This window comes from Catharus ustulatus, chromosome Z, assembly GCF_009819885.2.
Source record: "Catharus ustulatus isolate bCatUst1 chromosome Z, bCatUst1.pri.v2, whole genome shotgun sequence".
NCBI classification, from domain to species: domain Eukaryota; kingdom Metazoa; phylum Chordata; class Aves; order Passeriformes; family Turdidae; genus Catharus; species Catharus ustulatus.
In genome coordinates, this window is record NC_046262.2 from 29,600,637 (window position 1) to 29,620,772 (window position 20,136).

Below are 20,136 nucleotides of genomic sequence, written 5' to 3' on the forward strand. Positions count from 1 at the left end.
GAAAATCTTTTTTCTTCCATCATTAATTCTACAATGTGGTCTGAATTGTATCAATAGAAGTGGGAAACAACCCATCCTGACACAAATATTTCTGAATTAATAAATGGTCTTTATCAATCTCTTATACAGATTAAGGCAACACAACTTGCAGGATGATTAAAATGACCCTGTGTTATGAGAATCAGCAGGAACTATAGCATTTAATCGTCAGAGAGTTCAGTGTCATCTGACACATATCCTTTAATTTATTAATGCTGCTGAATGTGACTAGAGTCTTTGGATGTTAAACGTGGGTGGTAATACTCAATCAGTTTCCATTACTGTATGGATGTGGCTGTTCTACTGTTTTTAAATGTATCTGATGTCACCTATGACTATGATCATGAGCTGATGGCATTTATAACCCAAGTTCTTTTAAAGGGAAAAAGTTAATAGATCAAAGCAAGCCATTGCTGCAATTAACTGAAGTGAGCAGATCACATAAATGAAACTGGTCAAGAAGAAACACACGGTTGAATCAATTAGTCATCATGTCTTCCTCTGAATAATTGTTTTTAATATTCTGATTAAGGATTTGCCTGTTGTTGTGACAAGGACTAAAAGAATTCTGTTTATATTTTGAACCCTTTCTACAACGCATTTAGTTTGGTGAAGATCTTTATTTTCCTTATATTTTAGTTCAAAATTTGAAATTTATATCCATTTTGTCAATGGTAGGAGAGAAAAGAACCTTTATGCTTGCTTGCAGGCCATCACTTCCCAGTGATTGTGTTATGGGGAAGCATATGGTGAGGTAATCTCTGTAACATAAAACTCTTGAATCCACAAAAAGAAAATAGAGAAATAAATGGGATACAGTCAAAGAACACGGTATCAGGAGAAAAAAATAATATCTGATTCTGGTCTTTGAATTTTAGAGATATTACATGTACAAAGTACCACAGCATCTGAAGGTCATCTAATGTATCTGGATTGTCAGATACAATGAGAACAATAATACAACCACCACCCGTCTTTTATAAAAGTCTCTCATATGGGGCCCTTAAAAGAGCTTTAAAATCATAAACATTAACATTAATACAAATTTACAGATTGAAAGAAGAAAGATGAGTTTGCATGAGCTATACTGTTCTTCAGTACAACAGAAAATGGGGGTGAATATTATAATTCCTAGAATTATTATGATATCAGTCATATAATGAATTTATTTATAGCATTGCTAAGCATATTTCTAAAATGAACATAATTCCCTTCCTTGGTTTACTGTCATTTATAGTTTCAAATGATGACACAATATTGCTTTTTCCTTCCTTGTTCATGCATTTATTTCTCATCACGGACTGTTGGTGGAACAGAGGCTATGTCTCACCAGCAGTATTACAGTATATGACAATCAGGTAGAAACACCACCAGAAGGTCAAATGTTAAACTGTGGTTCAAACTGCAATTTAGCATTTGTTTCAGACTTAGTAAACACCCCTCTAATGAACCAGACCTTTATTACAGTTCATATTGCTGGTGATTAAGCTTTTGCTGACAACTCATTTCACCTCCTGCACTTTTGAATCACTCTTTAAAATAGAAAAAGAATAAAATATTAGTGTCGACAAATATCAGACACTTTGTGTTCTTTATTGCAACTTAATGTCTTTACCATCTTCTCATTTAAGTAATCTGAATTTTTGTTTTAGTCTCCACAGGCTAATGCAAATATAAACATAAAGTACCATGACAACCAAAACTTTTAAAACTGTTAATTACCTAAAGCTAGCAAGACTGCTTCTTTAATAAAGGAGAAGAAAAAAACCCCAAACCATTTACAGTACCTCATCTAGTTCCATTTCATCTGGACTCTCCCAGGGTTTGATAAACTTTCCACGAGACCTCTTCAAAGGCACAATAACTATGTAATAGCCTCTGTAAATGAAAAAGTTGGACAAAAGTGAAGTTGAATGAAAAGGAATAGAAAAATTGATAGAGTGGGTCTGTTTAGAGGAACTTAAAGAGAAAAGTGGTATGTTGAGAATAAACTTCTTCAAGCTAATATGTCACTGCAGCCTTCCAAACATAGCTGTAAATGTTCACACTCTTGAAACAACTTTGATTGTGAAGCATTAGACAAACAAATGGCACCAATTACTCGCCTTTTCATATAAACATATAAATATTTATATAAAAAAACTTTAATTACAATGTACTAACATGCCGACATGAAATACAAGAGCCATAGGTTATCTGTGCTCTGCCATCATCACGCTGAGAAAAAAACCCCAAAGCCCTAAACTGAAATATATTACCATATATTTAAATCTCAATTACCTACCTATCTTCTCCTGTTTTAATGCATAATCAGAATAGTAGGTTAACAAAATTTACTTTATAATGCCTATATCATAATAAAGAGAAAAGAAAGCAAACATTACATACACTCCACCCATTTGATACTGCACTCTCCTTTTTACAATCAAATGCCATTAGTTTTATCTACATAAGTAATCTGTTCAGAGTCATAGGTAAGAGAGCTTGATATATATGCTCTTTACATCTAGAATTTGCAAATTACATATATCAGTTCTCCTCAGAAATATTTTCCTAAAAATTTTTTTTTTCCTAAAAATATTTCTTCTTCCCCACCTGTGGAGACTAGTCAATTATATTTTCTACTATGATGGAGATCTGGTACTTTCACTGCTTACTTCACAAAGCCTAGGTACGTGTCAGTTTGTCCATAACTTCACATTAGCGTGAGGGAGGAAGCAGTAGAATCACAACAGCAGGACATGAAGAGTAGTATAATCTAAGTCTTCTTGATAAACATCCTTGCCAAAAAGTCAAGCATCCCCCACCTCAGGGGTGAGGAAAATAAACTAGTTTTCTTTGTTTCCAGTAACAAAAGCTTATTAAGGTGTTTCTGGGTCTCATTATGGAAGATAATGTTAGTGTCTCATGGGCCATGTCCTCTTCCAGTCTGCGAGTTTTTACAACCCATTCAACCTTGTCCAAAACTATTAATTTTACTCATGCGATGCAGCCAAAAATCCTAAGTAATTAACAAAAAAGAATCTGCAGATAATAAGCTGCCTTACAATTGGCTAAAAACCATCTCAGTTTAAGCCAACTACATAAACTTCCTTTTTTACCATACCAGCCCAAACCATTGATCCATTTTAATAATCTCTTTTTATTTAAAGCTCTTTCCCATAAAAGAAATGTATCAAAACTTGAGATTTTCAGCTCCTGTAGAAAGTACCTATATTCAGTAATATGTGTGTTAAGAAATCAGAGGAAGTTTTCTGTGGAAATGCTGAGCTCCAACAGAAGTGCTGGAAAGAAGTGCTGCCCATAGATTATTAATTAATATCCACTTGCTGTATTCCAGTATTCCAAAAAACATCTGTGGCATTCATTCTTATAGTGACAATATTATAAACCATCTTTTAAAAAGATGCAAAACTGTGAGGCTGGTTGAAAGCAGATTTTAAACCTGCATTGGTCTATTAAAAATACTTTGAATAGCAAAGATTTTCAGCACACACAGAGTATTTTAAACCGAAAGAATAAGTAGATCAATAGTAAGAAGAAAAATGAAAATCTTCACACCAATATGGAGTGCTGGAAATTGTGAAGGAAAACGAAGTTCTGTGATTTTTACTTAATTGTGCAAAATGTAGCGTCTCCTGAAAAACATATTTTGTAGTTTACTTCATTATTTTCTTGTTTGTTTTCATGCTGAAGTTTTTTTTACTCTAGGGGAGAGGGGAGGGAGGAGGGTGAGAAATGAAGGGTTTATTTGGGTATTGTCTTATCTACTGAGTATTCGAGAGGCTAAAATCTTCCACAAAACTCTGTTTTTATTTAAGAGTTTTCAGAGATGTAAGAGACTCAGATAAATATGAACTGTCCTTTACATATAAAAATTGCTTTGGAAATAGCCCAAAATATTAAAAGAAAGAAAAATTAAGAACTTGCTCCCTTGAGATGAGCAAAATAGACACATTTTATTAATCATAAGGTGAGCTCTGCACCAATTTCTATGCTGTATCACCACCAAACATTGACGAATACTACCATCTTTAATTACAAATATTACAAAGGCTTTTAAACATTACCCTCAATCTCATTACCTACACTTCATTAGAGCAAACCATTACCTGTTTCATTTTCTCTGTAATTAGTAGTATTTAAAAATTCTCAGTACTTCATTGTAAGCTAGGGACAATCCTAAGCATATCATGGACCAATAGAGGAGCACCATGTCTAAAAATGTCAACATAACTAATACATGAAATTGTTCTTCCCATACAAAGACTAACGCAGAATAACCTTATTTCTAGCGAGCATCAGGTCAGGTTTTCTGTTTAATATGTAGTTGCCTTGCTATGCCTGCTCCAAGGGTCAAGTCAATCTTTGTTGTTATGTTTTACTTCGTCAAGCCTGATCAAGTATTCTTAGAAAGTAGATGTACAACTAGGAAATACACTATTTGCAAAATTGGCAGTTGAACCCTCTAGATTTAATGTATCTTTTCTGATGACACTTAGACTCTTTAACTTTTTTAACCTATATAAAAAGAAGGGAATTGTCTTTTATTCCAATGCTATCTGCTGCTACTGTTTGATCAGCTATCCTGTACATTTTTCTCTCTGTAAATGCTCTGCCTCATAAATCTTTTTTGACTCATTCCATCTTCAGTCTTCCTTAGCTGCATTTGTTACTGACTGCATCTTACTCAATCTAATGATAATGACTACATTTTTCAGTTTTTCATCTTTTTAATGTTTCAAAGTCATTTATTTCTTGACCTTACCTGCCTCAAAATCTTCAGTCAGTAATGAAAAAGGGGGAAGCTTTCTAGAAAACTGTAAAAATCCACCAAAGAGTGGGCTGGCTCATTTTCCTCCCCATTTCCTTTACATTACATATGGGAACCTTACAGATCAACAAGAATCGCTATAAGCAGAGCAATAAAACTTATTGATTGTATCATGCTTCATGTTTTCCTGGCAAATCTTTATTGTCTAACCTTTCTAATCCCTGCTGGCCATGTGCTCTCAGGTCTTTAGTCCTGTTTCTGTTGTTTAAATTTCCACATCACCTTTCCCCTTCCAAAATCTATGTAACATGTAGAAAACTTCCAATTTTTTTTAGCAAAATCTCTTGTTTTCTTTCTGAGACCAGTGGAGAGGACAAGGTATTTTTATCCTTATAAAAAACATCAGAATTAATTAATCTGAATTCATTTAAGTACAGTACCCATTCTTTAAAAATCCATGCAATTCTTGAGTGACTGACTCTGAGTACTTCAAGGAGCTACAGCAGGGTAGCAGCTTATGCTTTCTTTTTGAAATGGTATGTTGTTCAAAATCTAACTGGTTTTCTGCATCCCTAATTTTGCAGTCCATGATAAAACACAAAAGTACTCTGAGAAAAATCTGCAAACTGAAGGACAATCAGTCTCCATACAAGTTTTTCATACATGGCTATGTGACAAAGTTAAGAATTCTAGTTGGAATTGTCATACAGTGATCATCTATTCCTATTACCTCAACACTTCAGGGCTGACCAAAAGTTAAAACAAATTAACTAACACGTCAGTCTTAAACACTGACATGCTTGGGACATTAACCACCTGACCAGGAAACCTCTTCCAGTTTGAAAACACTCATACTAAACAAATGCTTCCTAATACATCTGAACCATCTCTGATGCAGCTCTGAGGCATTGCCTCATGTTCTATAAATGGAAGAAAAGATCAGCAGCTCCCTCTTCACTTCCCCTCCTCAGGAAGCGGCAGAGAACAAGGAGGTCAGCCCTTAATCTTCTTTTCTCCAAACAAGACAAGCTCAAAGCCCTTAGCAGCTCCTTACAGGACACTCCTTTCAGTCCTTCCATCAGCTTTCTTGCCCTCTGTTGAATGCATCAAGGACCTTCACAACAGAATCTGACATTTGTTCTTAATTTTCATGCTGCTTATTACTGCCCAGTGTTCCAATCTATCTACATGCCCCTGTAAGGCCTCTTATCCCTTGAGAGGATCAACAGCACCTCCCAGCTTACAATATCAAATATTGCATTGATATTAGGTCAAATGCTACTGCAGAGTACTGTAGTCTCTGTACTGCTATAAAGAATAGAGCCGTGGTCCACCATCAAGAGCCAGGATGATAATCTCTCTGGAGTTAAAAACAATGGTATGTCATTCATTCACTCACTTTATGTTCTCGTTTGAGGGTACTTCTGGAAGTTCCACAGTTATCATGCCATCTAAGTTGGTCTTTCCGATGAAGACTGGCTTTGTGCGAAGCACATCTGGTGCAGTCTTTGCGGTTACTCTGTGCTGAAGTCCCCCAGCACTATTCCCTCTGTTTGTCAGGACAAATGAATACGATGTCTCTGGCTTCAAGTTTGTGATCAGCTTTTGAGTAGCACGTCCATCAACCTCCATCTTCCCATCATCATAAAGGATCTAAGTTAATACACAAAGGTAGTTTTGGTTACTAGGAGAAGGCAAATGATGCTGTCACACTGAATTCAGAAATCAACCAAGCTATAAATTTAAATAATAAATAAATAAATTTAAATTTATTTGGGTATTTTGGGATGTAAAACAGTGCAAAACTGAATTCACTACTGCAAGCAAAATTCTCACTTTTAGGGGAAAAGAAGTACTAAATTAGTAAAAAGTAATGTGAACACTCCTGAAATCAAATTTCATTTTTTCGAAGCAAGCAGCTTTTCTTGAACCCAGAATTTACAGCAAGGTACTCCTGTTAATAACTTCTTGACTTTTTAATTCACAGTCCTCATTTAGAAAGGCTTTTGTACCATTTAGTTTCTAAAACAATGTTTTTCACTTGCCCCTGCCTCAGATGACCCAAATGATTAAGAATGAAGCAAAAGAAATTGCAGGCAGACTGCAAGTTACACTGAGTCTCTATATCTGGATAAAGCTATAGCCAGTGGAGTAAAAAATTGCAAATCAAAAATTTGCTGCTGTACATTGAGGAGACAAAACCCAAAATGGTACTCAATTGCCTTCACTATGGAAATGACTTGAGGAAAAAAAAAAATCTTCCACTGTTTTCTTCAAAATACTGGAGCAGTGAATGAAAAATTAGGACTCTTAGAAACAATGGTGCCCACAATACATGTTCATGGTACATGTTCAGTAAACTACTTACTAAGGTAAAAACATTATCTAGTTTCTGGTTTTTTCTCTTGTATAAATGGAAAGTAACTTACTTTGAAAGGCAAAGCTGAATTGTAGTTTTCTGGAATTTCCCAGGACAGCAAAACAGAAGTCTTCATTACTGCTTTAACATGAAAATTTTTTGCAAACACTGCTGGAAAAAAAGAAATAATGTATATAAACAACATCTTGGAGCTCAGATCTTGTCATATTTCCACAGCTACTTGGGAAGAATGAGCTCTCCATTTAGGTAAAAAATCAACAAGGATTCAACTCTCCTACCTGTTTGTTCATATTTAAATATCACATTTAAACTCGTTCTCACTCTTATCTAGTGACAACCCAATGCACACATTTTCCTTACCTGAAAATATTGTCAGGAAGTTAGCCAGAACTTGCTTGGCAAGGGACAACTGAATTCTAAGGCATCCAAAACATATTAAGAGTTATATACTTTACCTTTTGTGTTTGATGAACCTATTTTTATGAATGGGCCGGTCAGTTTTATTTACACCTTCAAAAACACTGATATCCAAAGACCGATACTCCTTTAAAGGTCAACGCCATAAGCAGACAAATCCTACCTTGATCCACGGGTAGTGTCCTGAACTGGACACTTGGACTATATGGACCAGGCCCTTTGCTTGTGTGGGCACGTACTTTTACATCATAAGTGGTATCTGGTTTTAAGCCAGAAAGTGTCATAGTGGTATCAGCAGGAACAACAGGGAGTTCAACTGGCTGGTAAGCAACATTGATATCTCTGTACAAGATGGTATACTTGGTGATAATGCCATTTCTTTCTGCCAAGAGTGGCATCTGCCAAGTTAATTGAACTGATGTAGAAGTAGAGCTTTCCGAGTGGAGATTTTGGGGAAATCCACTGGGTACCTCTTCAGGAACAGAAATCTCTTTAACCATCTCCTCCCCAAAGCCCACTTTATTTCTAGCTGAGAGCCTGAAGACATAAGAAGCTCCTTTGTGGATGTCTGTGGCCGTGAAGTGATCTTCCTTCTCTGAGAATTCCATGGTCGTCAATGTATCCGTGTCTTTGCGACCAAACTTCAGGCGATAACCCTGCAGCGGGCCAAAAGTTTCCACAGGAGGATGCCACTGAATTAGAGCCGTGTTCATCTGTGTGTGGCTAATCACAAGCCGAGGTTTGCCTGGAACTGTAGCACAATGTTATTTGAAGAGGACAGATATAAACACAATTGCACGTACAATTCTTGAGGCTAGTTTTAGCAGGAATAGGGATATGTTTTCACTTTCCTCACTCTTATTTCCACATATTAATGTCCTAATGAAGAAACAGTGTCTGGTTCCTGAGTATTTAGTCATACAGTATAAGGAACTGCAACAGTAGAGCCATTTACTGCTTTTTTGTCTTCTTCCCTTACCATTATTTCTAAATACACAGCACATTCAGAGGCACGGGATCTAGGAACACAAATCAAGAAGTAAAACTTCCAACAAATGTCTTATGAATGGTCCTGTCTCACAAATCCTTCCTTGCAAGCAAAAAAGTACTGTCATAAGTTTTCATGTATTTAATACAAGACACATTTCCTGTAAATGGGAAAATAATTAAAGAAAAAATAAAAACTTTCTATGAAAGTTAAACATAACTTTTATCATTAATAGTTTAAATGTGGTAGCAGTCAGAACAACCTTGCCCTCAAAAATCATTACCTCACATGATTAGAACCCTATCATTCTAGTTTCTTTTCACAAATCACTTCTGCCTCCACTGCTTTAGTGTGGGAGGGTAGTGCAGTTTGGAATTTAATACTTTCCAGCATCGCTTATCACATATGATTTATTGTCCAGCATGATTTTCATGCACATGAATTAGATTTCTTCTGAAGAAAGCCAAATTGGTAGCTCTTCTTAAGCTATACACTACATGCAGTCAAATTCTTAATTGGCATCCATTGGTCCAAACTGGTGATTTGTCTCTTAGAGAAGTTCAGACTGCAAGTGTGGTACAGACATTGAGGAGGAATTGAAGCCCAGAGAGGACTGAATCAGACCTGACCAAGCCAGAAAAATCATTATACAATTTAAATAGTTTACATTTTTGGAGGCCTAATTTTAATTCTTATTTATTGTTTCTATTTAATTGATGAACTAGTTTTAATTTATTCACATCCATTTGTATACGTTTTGTTTCTATTTTCATTAATACTTTATTTCAAAAAATTCTGTTTCTATTACAGAGATTTATTTGATAATGAAACATATCCAAAACTGTTTAGAAATTTGGTTCTCCTTCTGTACAAATACCTGACAGGTCAGAAGATCAGAGCAGTTTCAGGAGTAGTACTGCAATGACAACACAGTCTTCAACAAAGGCTAATTAGCTTTATCTGCATTTGAAGCCTTCCCATGTGAATGCAACTGCTTCACTATGAGCTTTGGTTCCTGTATTCAATAGATTTTACTATTTATCTTCAGTTCTCAGGCACCCAGAAAATCAGATTATTATTGTTAGAAGGTCTAACTACCATTCCATAAAGAATTAGGAAAAGAATGGCATGTCTTGAAGAAAATTCTGTAAGTAGCAAGCTCTTTCCTCATTACATCTATTTAAAGTCATGGCACTGCTTTTAATTGTGTAAGAATTATAGGTAGGTTTTATATAAATTTTCTAAATATCTTTAAATTTAAATGTTGAGTTCACTTGGTAGCATTATTGTGGAATCTTCTGAGTGTTTTCCCACACTTTCCGCCTTGTAAAGAGTATCCCTCTCATTAGTTCTGACTTTTCCTCATTGATAACTGAAAGTCTTTATGGAACCAAGAGAAGGCCATGAAGGCCCTTTGCAGGCCATATTTTTCTCTGCATTGTAACTATTATTGATACCAATGTAGCAGAGGAAAGAACAGTTTACCTAAAAAGAATAATACTCCTTCAGCTTCATAGAGACATTACTGGAAGGTATAACTAAATTATTTTTGTAATTAATTAATTAATAATTAATAAATAATTAATGCTTTCTTTTTTTGTTCTTGTGGCAGACTTCACAATTAGGACTACATTTTAACCTTTGTGGTAACTACAGAGCAAGGAAGAAACTAATACTTGCTCTAATCAGAACCAGGGGATTAATAAACTTTACCTATCCAATAAAATAACCTGTGACTAAACCAGTAAATAACAATGGCCACTTGTTTTTAATACCATAAAACCTATCTGTTGTTGCAAAGCAGATAAATTTATTTTTATTTTCAGACAGCTTTCAGTTAATATCTACTGTCAGTATGATTTACTTATGAATATTACAATCTTTTAGGACAAATGACAGGATTCTGTCATATATAAAGTTGTATCACCAAATAGCTCTCTCTAGAAATTTCTGAATTTTCCATGAGCCTCAAAGAAGTGAAATTGTCCATAAAACAAAATATATTCTCTGATCTCGTGAAACCCTCTTACATTAATACATTAATACAAGAAATCTTTCATATACCCCTTTGCAACAGACATTACTGCTGCAATGGCTTGCCATCTACTACTAGTAGAAGCTCATGCAAGCTGCCTTTTCCAAATTACCTGAAATAACTTTTTTTCTGTTAGCTGCTATAAAATACACCACAGCCTTAATATAAACTTTCTTCTTTTATCTGAAACCTGTATTTCAAGAGTGCTGTCCAGTATGAGAGCAAAGGACAAGCTATTGCCCTATGGGATTCTTCAACGACTGTGACACAGAAATTAAAGGTCTGATTGAAATCTTCATAAAAAATGTATGATACCACTGACTAGTAAGTCTTCAATTTTATCAAGGTCTTGTTATCATTTTGTAACTTCTGCCCCAAGTAATTTAATAAGTACTTGGATTTTGAAATGTTCAGTAACAGTTTTTGTTCTATCTGATTTCAATAGTGAGGAAAGGAAACTGAACAAAAGCATACCCTTGAATGAAAATATCAACAGCATTCAGTGACTGTACTAATAACCACACTGTAGGCTGACTCATGTTTGGAGAATCTTTACTGCATAAAAATGTAAATAATGTTTTTGTATCACTAACTTGACAGCTGAATAGTTACTTATTGTCTGAATACCCTACAGATCACTTTTCTGGTAAATGTTCAGAAATCTATTCTCCTTTCAAATGTCTTATAAATATAATCTCAGTCAATTTTATTCAAACTTTAAAAGTTAGACTAGAAAGTCAGATCCTTAATTTTCTTTATTGTAGTATTCCAATAGCACCTTTCTAGGGAAAAAAATCAAGTTGAAACTCCAAGTGAATAAGAGACTTCATTACAGACCTAAAACCCTTTAAGGGTGTTAATGCACCACTCCTTCCCTTGTATGTGTGATGTGTTCTCACTGAAAATGAGCAGGAAGCTGTTGTTACTATGTTCAGTGTCTCTTTTTTTCAAAAATCTGCATACAAATTTTTCTTACAACAACAGCCCAAGCACAGCAAGCTGTAACACCAAGTGAAGAGATTTCATACAGTCTGGGATGTATGAAGGAGCAAAATGGTAACTAGCTGTTAATCCTAGGAAAATACATTATTTGTTCACAGGGTTAAGCAAACTACAAGAACGGTATTACATACATTACATTTATAGACGTGCCTCTAATTGTCTATTGCTCTTCAGTCAAGTTTATTCGGGGCATAGGACTTGTTCTGTCTTTTTAAAGTAGAAGCATCAGAGATCTTGGTAGAATAATACAGTCAATAAGGACTAAATGCAGTGAAACTTTAAGTTTTGCAAGCATATTTGCATAACCTGTGTTAATATCTAGGAACTAATAAAACCATATTTTATACAATTGTGTTTATTTAAATAAGGAATTGAACTTTAAAAAAGAGTAATGTATCAAGGGTCTCCTTTTCTTAAGTCAACTTCCAATACATGCCAGAAATATACACCACCTTTTTTTCTCAAGAGTATGAGAATCCAGGAAAGATAAGAAGTCAGACAGTAAGTTTCAGCAATAGCCAAGAGTAATGACTAGGTTGTATTCTAAGATCTGAAATGAAACATTGTGCATCTAGCCACCAAGAGTGATATTTTTCCAAGGAATCTAACAAGAAAAGAATATATATGGTTTTGATATTAATATAAGATGTGATCCTGCATTCAGAGATTGTTTTAAAGACTGAATTAATCACTATAAATATAAATACATATGCCTTTTGGCTTTTATCTATTTTATCCATCTATTTTATCTATAAAGAATTGTTATTCAGAGAGCTTGTAATGGTGCTTCATGTGATTGTAATAGAATATCGTTAATGGCTGCACTACAAATCCCTGAAAATGAACACAACATCTACAGATTCTGAGCACCTGTAGGTAAGCATCACACCCAACCTGTGGTAGCATCAACTGGTTAAGCTGTACCAAAAAACAAAAACAATTATTCCTCATCTAAAAGCAGTTTGATTCATCCCATCAGTGCTAGCTGCTCTATTGCTTATGCAATCAAGATATCCAGCATTTAGTACTACCTGAGATCAAATGCAGACTGAACAGAGTGGCACGGTATGTTCTGCCCCAGCTTACTCCTTAAATTACCCCTGAATCAATATGGGCTTCAGGGTTTCACAGGATGGAGTTTCATTCTCTTTTCCAATTCTCTGCTTTAATAATAACATTTTTCTGAGATAAGTTGTGGCTGTTATACAGATGGGTTCTTTCAATGTTTTTACTGGTAGGCAGCAGTGTTGCTATTTTCACAAAGATCATGAAAAGCCTTTACAAGTTTTTCAAATATCCTTCTCAGCTCTGAATTTCTATTTCTTCATCTCAAAGAAGACAGCAATGATAATGAAAGAGCCACTAAAAGCTATAAAGTGATCTCATCTGGAACTAAGAAAGGGACAAAGGGAGTCACTAGCTCTGTTTTACCTAAATAAATGAAGGTCCAAATGTGCTAGAAAAATCCTACATCCTAGAAACACTTCTTACATAACAGGCGACTTCCAAACAGTAGGAACAAAAAAACAGTAGCAGAAAAAGTCAAAGGATTCATTTAGAGCTCAATTTGTATATAAGTATTACCTGCACCAGTAGTAGATACAAGTTTGGGTTTGCTGCGGGCTCCGTCACCTTTAGTTGTATAGGCTGTCACAGTGAAAGAGTATGTGGTTTCAGGCTGAAGCCCAGAAATTATCATTTCCTAAGATTAAATAAAATAAAATAAGAACAATTAATTTTAAATGGATTGTTTGCCAGGAGAATGCAGAATACTTTAGAAACCCCATTTATATTCCACTTTTGAGCTATTGGCAGTGATATTGGCAAGCATTTGAGCGCACCAACAGACTGTACTGTGTGAAATACTTGATAATGCAAAGCATTTCACTCACTTAAGCAATAAAGAACAGCACACATCTAAATAGTATGCCTCAGGTAGTTTAAAGCAAAAGGCCAAAGACTTAGTGGTGTGAACACTGAAAGAAGTCTTCTGAAATATCTTGCCTGAGGAATACTACTGACACTGTGAAACACATGCACATGTAGATATGAGAAACTCAGTTTAACCAGTTACTAACAGGATATCACTGATACAGTTCTAAAATGCCTAGTAAGAAAAATATTGCATTTACATGCACACTTTGTAAGTAATGATGGTTTGGCTGAACAAAAAAGCCTCATTACTTCCATTACACTTTCACTGAAACCTGTGTCACGGGATAGACTGCACTTCTCAATATCGGCAAGGACTTTAGGAACAACTAGCCCTTCAGGTCTACAAGAACTATGTAAAACACCACTAAAAATCTGGTCAGAGGATAGATCTGATGGCCCTCAGACGAGAGCAGCTACAAAACAAGTAGCTCTTCAGCTAGAGCAAAGTAACAGCAACATCAAACTAAATATCAGAGTAATGGGGTATCCTATCACATGTGTGTGCACACACGTATATGCACACCCAAGATGCTGAATGGTGTGCGAGAAATGTACTAAACTTACGTCTTGCTACAAGGACAGGAAGAGGAGTAAGTTTTTACACTCATAATATAAATAAATCTTATACGAAAATATAAAGGGACAGCTTTTGGAGGTAACTGATGGGCCCAGAGTCCCCAGCTTCCAGCCTATAAGCATTGGACTACTTTGCATTTTTATATGCCTGAATGAACTTGCACTAAATTTCAGTGCTGCCAGAGGGATTGTGTATTTATACATATAGAATAAATAGCAAATGTGCAATCACACATCCCTCAGATAGAACAGACATGAAAAGTTAATACAAAAATCATAGGCCAACCTATTCATAGTATATGGATTTTTCAAGATAGTGGATATGAGCTTAGTAAAGATGTGATTAGAATTCATCAGTTATTAGCAATATAGCAATAATTAGGTAATGATCAGAACGAGTGGGCAAAATAGCTCAAAAAACCCAACTAAACAACAACATGAAACAGCACATAACAATCTACTATCAAAAGATCCCCTTCTTATACTCTGTCTCGATATTGAATTGAACTGTAAAGTCAAAATCAGTAAGAAAGACTTAATATCATTCATAAGAAAACTGCACCTGGTACTACCAGAATTAAACTGTAAAAGGCAAAAAAACCCCTGCAAAACCACAAAACAGAAAGACTTATGAAGATATTAGCCTCTTCCAAAACAATCAGTACTTCATGGTGTAAGAGCTATGTCTGCATGTAATGTTTGAAAGTGTGGTTTGGATACAGAAAACATTATTACTTAGGCATAAACACTGCAGGGCATTTGGCTTTTCTGATAGCATGTATTTATTTTACACAAAAGAAAGCACAACTGACTTCTACTTTCAGTTACACCAAAAAAACACAATAAAAAACAAACCTTAAAATGAATACAGAAAAATAAAAGTATTGGTATGTAACTCTGAACCACTACTGTTTCATTTGTAAAGAAGAAATTGTGAAGCAAAGTTAGTGACAGCCATCAAAAAGACGGAAACACAAATCAGTGCTGTACATTTTGGCATCATGCTAAACCCCAGCACAGGCAAGCAACAGTAATCATACTCTCCCTGGGAAAATAATAAAAATAAAAGAACAAGTAAGGAAAAAGGTGTCATAGGAGAAAATTTTTGATGTTAGGTACATGCATTTGTGCAAATGACAAAAAAACGTCCTGCAAAACAAAAAACAACCGAAAGAAAGCACCAGAAAAAAAACCTAACCCAAACAAAACCATACAATGCTACAAGCAAACAAGCAAGACAAAAAAATTTCAACCCAAACACACAATGTTTTTCTACCCAGTCAAAAAGTACTTACATGTTCAGTAGTATCATCATATTCCCACTAATTTACAGTAAGAGAAGTTGAAAGAAAAAAAAAAAAAAGGAGATTTGTAGCCTGGTTGAGACAAAGTTTTGTTCTTTATAGTAAAATGAATATGAAAGATGTCTGAAAAAGTGATGTACAATTCGAATTATCCATGTAGAATCACATGAAATCAGGCCAGGCATTTTTAATTCCATTTCTGTTTTCCCTAAAATCCAGCTACTTCTCTTTCACTGACAAATAAAAGAAGCAATGAATCCTCTTGTATTATTTTATTATAGATTTTATGAAAAGTTACCAAGGCTGAATTAAAGACTACCTGGTTTATTTAATCATGTTACCAGGCTATATGCTTCAGTTTCCTAAATTAATTCAATGCATTAAGTCTTCAAACCACAATTATATTTTACTGTCAAGGTATTCATACCTGCACAAGCCTTGATCACATGTATCATAGAAGAGGGCAAGAAGAAAAGGTGAGAAGAGAAAGGAGTTGGCTATCCTCTGTGAAACAGTAGCAAGTGGGTTTAGCAAAGCTAAACTTGACAAAAGAAGAAATACTACTTTTGGCTTTATGAGATTTGGAGACTCTAATATCTCATCTAGTCTCCAGTTACTGACCTCCTAGTGTTTAAAACCATTTTAATCCCATATCACAGAGGGGCTGAAAGCAAAAATTTGTGAAAGGAAGAGGAGAACCAAAGCACACTAGGAATGTCCTTTTCCATCTCCTTTCCCTTTTCCCTTTCCCTTCCCACTTCCGGATCTACTTTCACCTTTGTCTCCAGTGAATTTCAACCGTTAGAACACCATGTTCTCCAAAATAGGAAAGTACAGGCAACAAAGTGGTCCAGAAACAGACACAGTACTTTGCAAATAGGATTATGGGCAAAATGCAGGTGTAGGACACCTATTCCCCAAAGAGGTCTCTGCAAATCTGAAATTCAGAACTAAGACTGAAAAGGAGGAGGAAAAAAAAAAAAGTAACCCCTATTTTTTTTTATTCATGTAAAATGTTTCCAAAACAGATTTTACTCTTTGGTTTCTTTTCATTTCCAGTCAACCCGGTCATGAACTAGGAGCTAGCAGTGAGACATATTAATGATAATAGCTTCCCATAGGATGACTCCTTCAGTTTCAGGAGCTTTGGAAATCTTAAGTTCTACAGAGTACTAGTATCTGTTATCTCACAATCTCATAATTTCTAAAACAGATAGGAAATTTTACAATATAAATAACCATGAGATTGCCGATATGAATAATGAAAAGTATAACACCTCAAAGGTTTCTAAAGTTACGTTAAGAGCATAAATTTCTTGTGAAATGCGTAGTAACGTGTACAAGTTAGTCAGAGAAACACTGTAATAACAGATTAACATGAGCTTCTAATGATTCTAGGATCTCCACTGAAACTACCAAATAGGAGATGGGTGGATCACGCCGTGCACAGTTTACTACACTGGCTTTCACCTGGATCAGATCACTGATGCTTCAGAGTATATGTAAAGTTTCCAAGTTTAACAGAATGAGAGTAATGACATAGCCTAGCATTTAGTTACAGATCAATAAAGTGTCTTGTTTTGGCCCAAGAACCTTTAAACATGAGTGTTCTGAAAAAAAGTTTTTAAAATAGACACAAAAAATACTAGCTGGTAAACAAATAGGAAGAGAAAAGACCCTCAACAACAAAAGGTAGGTTTGGATAGCTCTCTGGTACATGAAATGTTTTCACTGTGACCTAGAAAAGAAGAAAGTGTGCCAATTACCTGTGCATCCGCCAGCATGATGTCCTTGAGCATGGGCTGGCCCTTTGGCTCTCCATTCTCCATCCTCACGTAGTGGACCTGGTACCCTCGTATCTGTCCGTGCTGCTTGTTGGGCACAGGCGAGCGCCACGACACTTTAACAGCAGTGGAGTTGACAGCCTCCACCTCGACTTTGCGAGGAGGACCACTAGGAACTGGAACAACATCATTGGACAGAAGAGAATTACAGCCACCTGCCCCACCCAGGTCTTTTGCGTTTTTTTTTCTTAAGAAAGGGCAGACTCACTATGTTGTCTTTGAAGAATACAAATCATTCAGCAAATGAAAATGCTCAACAAATCTGCTCTACGTTTCAGTGAAAAGATCAAAAAACATGACTGATGCAAAAAATGGAAGAAAAAGGAGTATTAGAGAAATAGAAAAACATGTAAAAATGTACAAAAGCCAAGGAAGATGCTTTGAGATTCAAAGCATTATAGCACAAAGAGATATTTTATCATTAAAATAATAATGCTATAATAATAACAAAACCACAAAAGATTAAAAAAAAAATCTTTTTTTTTTTTTTTTTTGTTTGTCAAGTTCTATGATTTATTTTGGTTTGTTTTTTCCTCAGGATAAAAAGGAGGCTGATTACAAGGCTGTCTTCTGTCACTTTCAAGAATGGAAGAAAAGAAAATGTGTGGAGCATCAGTTTTCCAAGATCAAAAAACAAAACAAAACAAAAAAGCCAACAAAAAAAACACAACCCAAAAAACTCTCAAATCAATAAGCACAATATGGAAGAAAAAAGCAGTTTAAAATAAAACCAAAACAAACAACCAAAAAACCAGGACCTGAAAAAAATTTTACAGACATAACTGTTTAAAAATGACAATGACCATAAAATCAAGGAAAAGGAAGAAAGTTTTTCCCTAAGAGTCATTTTTCATTAAAGGAGGAGCAAGAAGGATATGCATGGGCTCAAAGGAGCAGTGGATTCAAGTCACTTGCAAAAAAAAAAAAATTCTGATAAAAAAACTACAAAAATACCAAATAGAAAAATGGTGTAGAAAGAACAGTCTTTGATTAAAAAGCTCAAAAGGTGATAATATCTGGTTACACTTCGGAAAAAAAAGAGGAGCAGAAAAAAATTACTGTTAGCCTATAGAAAAGACAGCAGATGACAGAGTCATAGAGGTGCAAACTGATGTAGTGGAGGCAACATACCATCTTCATCTGTCCGAATCAATACTGCCAGGCTCTCTGGGCCAGGTCCAACATCAGTGTGAGCAGTCACAGAGATCCGGTACTCAGTCCATTTTTCCAGTTGTTCCAAAAGGTACTGGGTACTGTCCGAGGAAATTCCCAAAATTTCATGGGGCTTGACATCTTCTCCATCAATCCCAATGTACTTGATGGAGTATGCAGTGATAATGCCATTCTGTTTTTCCACCGGTGGAGGTTTCCAACTTACCAAAATGCTAGTGGAGCTGGGGCTTGTGCAACTAATGTCTCGAGGAGGAGCTGACGGCTCTAATTTCAGTAGTGGGTTAAAGGAGGATTTGAGTGGAAGGATAGAAGTGATTGAAAAAAAATGAACAAAAGAAAAAATAAAAATAAATAAAAGAGAACCAAATGAAAATAATAAATAAACAAAAAAAGTAGAAACTCAAAAAAGCAAAACGTCAGATAATCATATGTACCTTGGCTTATTAACATGAGGAAACTGAAAATGAACAGACAAACTAAATGGTGAAAAAGGATGTAGGGGAAATATATGAATATGAAGCCTCAAAATAATATTACCTACCTGTAAGCAAAATTCTTCTTGAAATAAAACAAAAACGTGATACTTCTATGACTACTGATCTATCTTTACAATCCTTGCAATTAATGCAAGCTATAACATTTTAAATAACATGACATGAATTTATTTACAAATTTAGACATCCCCTTCAAACTTCCCTTAAGACAGAAAATCTGTTTTTACAGAACTCCTAAAAACTTGCAATAATTGCTAGAAATTGCTCCACAGGTTGCCATTTTTGCAGCCTTTCCACTCTCATAAACAAATTACCTTTTATTTAAATGAGTCTGCCTCACACAAGTCAACCATAAATTACATTTGAATTGAAAGCATTTACTGAAACACTTATCATAGTTAACATACTATGAGCATGCAGTCCATAGAAGATGAAGAAAGTCTTAGTCAAAGATTTACCTACCAGGAAAAAGTGACAGGCTTGTTGATTCTGACTGTAACTTGTACTTACCCTAGATCAGCTCTCAGTTTAATTTTTTTAACTTCTCTTGGAGATACCTTTGCTAGCAAAGAATCAATCCTACCAGTAATGTATATTACTTCTACAGGGGAAAAAAAAATCTACCCCAAACAGCGTGTAAAAAAAGCAGGTATTCATTTTGCACAGTGAATTTACAAGCTGAGCACATCAGAATGCAAGTTTCTGACTTTGTTTCATCTCCTGTCAGCATCATCAGTCTTCCAGAGCAGAAATGCTCACCTTTACTCATTTGCTCTCAAAGGAGTATGTTAGCATATTTACCTTTTTTAAGCTTCAGAGCATTTAAGCATGCATGTCATTCCACTGCTTTCAGTAAAGCCAATCAAGTACTGAAAGCTGGGTATGAATTTATGTGCTTAAATGCACTTTGACTTACCAAAATCTATTCTTACTAACAGACAATTCAGAGCACCAAAAAAAGAAGCCATAATTGAAACTCACTAGCAGAAGGAAGGGATGTGAACTCCTTTCCTATTTCTGCCTCCTGTCTTTTTAGAAAAACATGGTTTTTCTGTGTAAGACCTTCACTCCCCTTTACATCTCCCTCTCCACCTTTTCTTCCCACTTCTTAAGGGAAAAAAGAAGCAAACGGACACTCATACATACATATAATAGTCACATCAAACAAAATTAAA

The 20,136-nt window shown here is 35.3% G+C and overlaps 1 protein-coding gene across 50 annotated transcripts in view; it reads right to left on the reverse strand.

Moving 5' to 3' along the window:
- PTPRD (protein tyrosine phosphatase receptor type D) overlaps positions 1–20,136 on the reverse strand; it is a 1,216,292-nt gene that overhangs the window by 102,786 nt on the left and 1,093,370 nt on the right. For 14 of the 50 annotated variants that reach the window (XM_033085142.2, XM_042780188.1, XM_042780189.1 and 11 more), the window contains 8 exons: positions 18,426–18,731; positions 17,217–17,410; positions 15,442–15,468; positions 13,220–13,337; positions 7,774–8,361; positions 7,243–7,340; positions 6,213–6,466; positions 1,827–1,917 (listed from right to left, as the gene is read on the reverse strand). In XM_033085142.2, coding sequence (XP_032941033.1) covers positions 1,827–1,917; positions 6,213–6,466; positions 7,243–7,340; positions 7,774–8,361; positions 13,220–13,337; positions 15,442–15,468; positions 17,217–17,410; positions 18,426–18,731 — 1,676 coding nt within the window. Of the gene's footprint in view, positions 1–1,826; positions 1,918–6,212; positions 6,467–7,242; positions 7,344–7,773; positions 8,362–13,219; positions 13,338–15,441; positions 15,469–17,216; positions 17,411–18,425; positions 18,732–20,136 lie in introns of all 50 variants that reach the window. The other 36 variants (XM_033085130.2, XM_033085127.2, XM_033085113.2 and 33 more) reach the window with 8 other exon arrangements.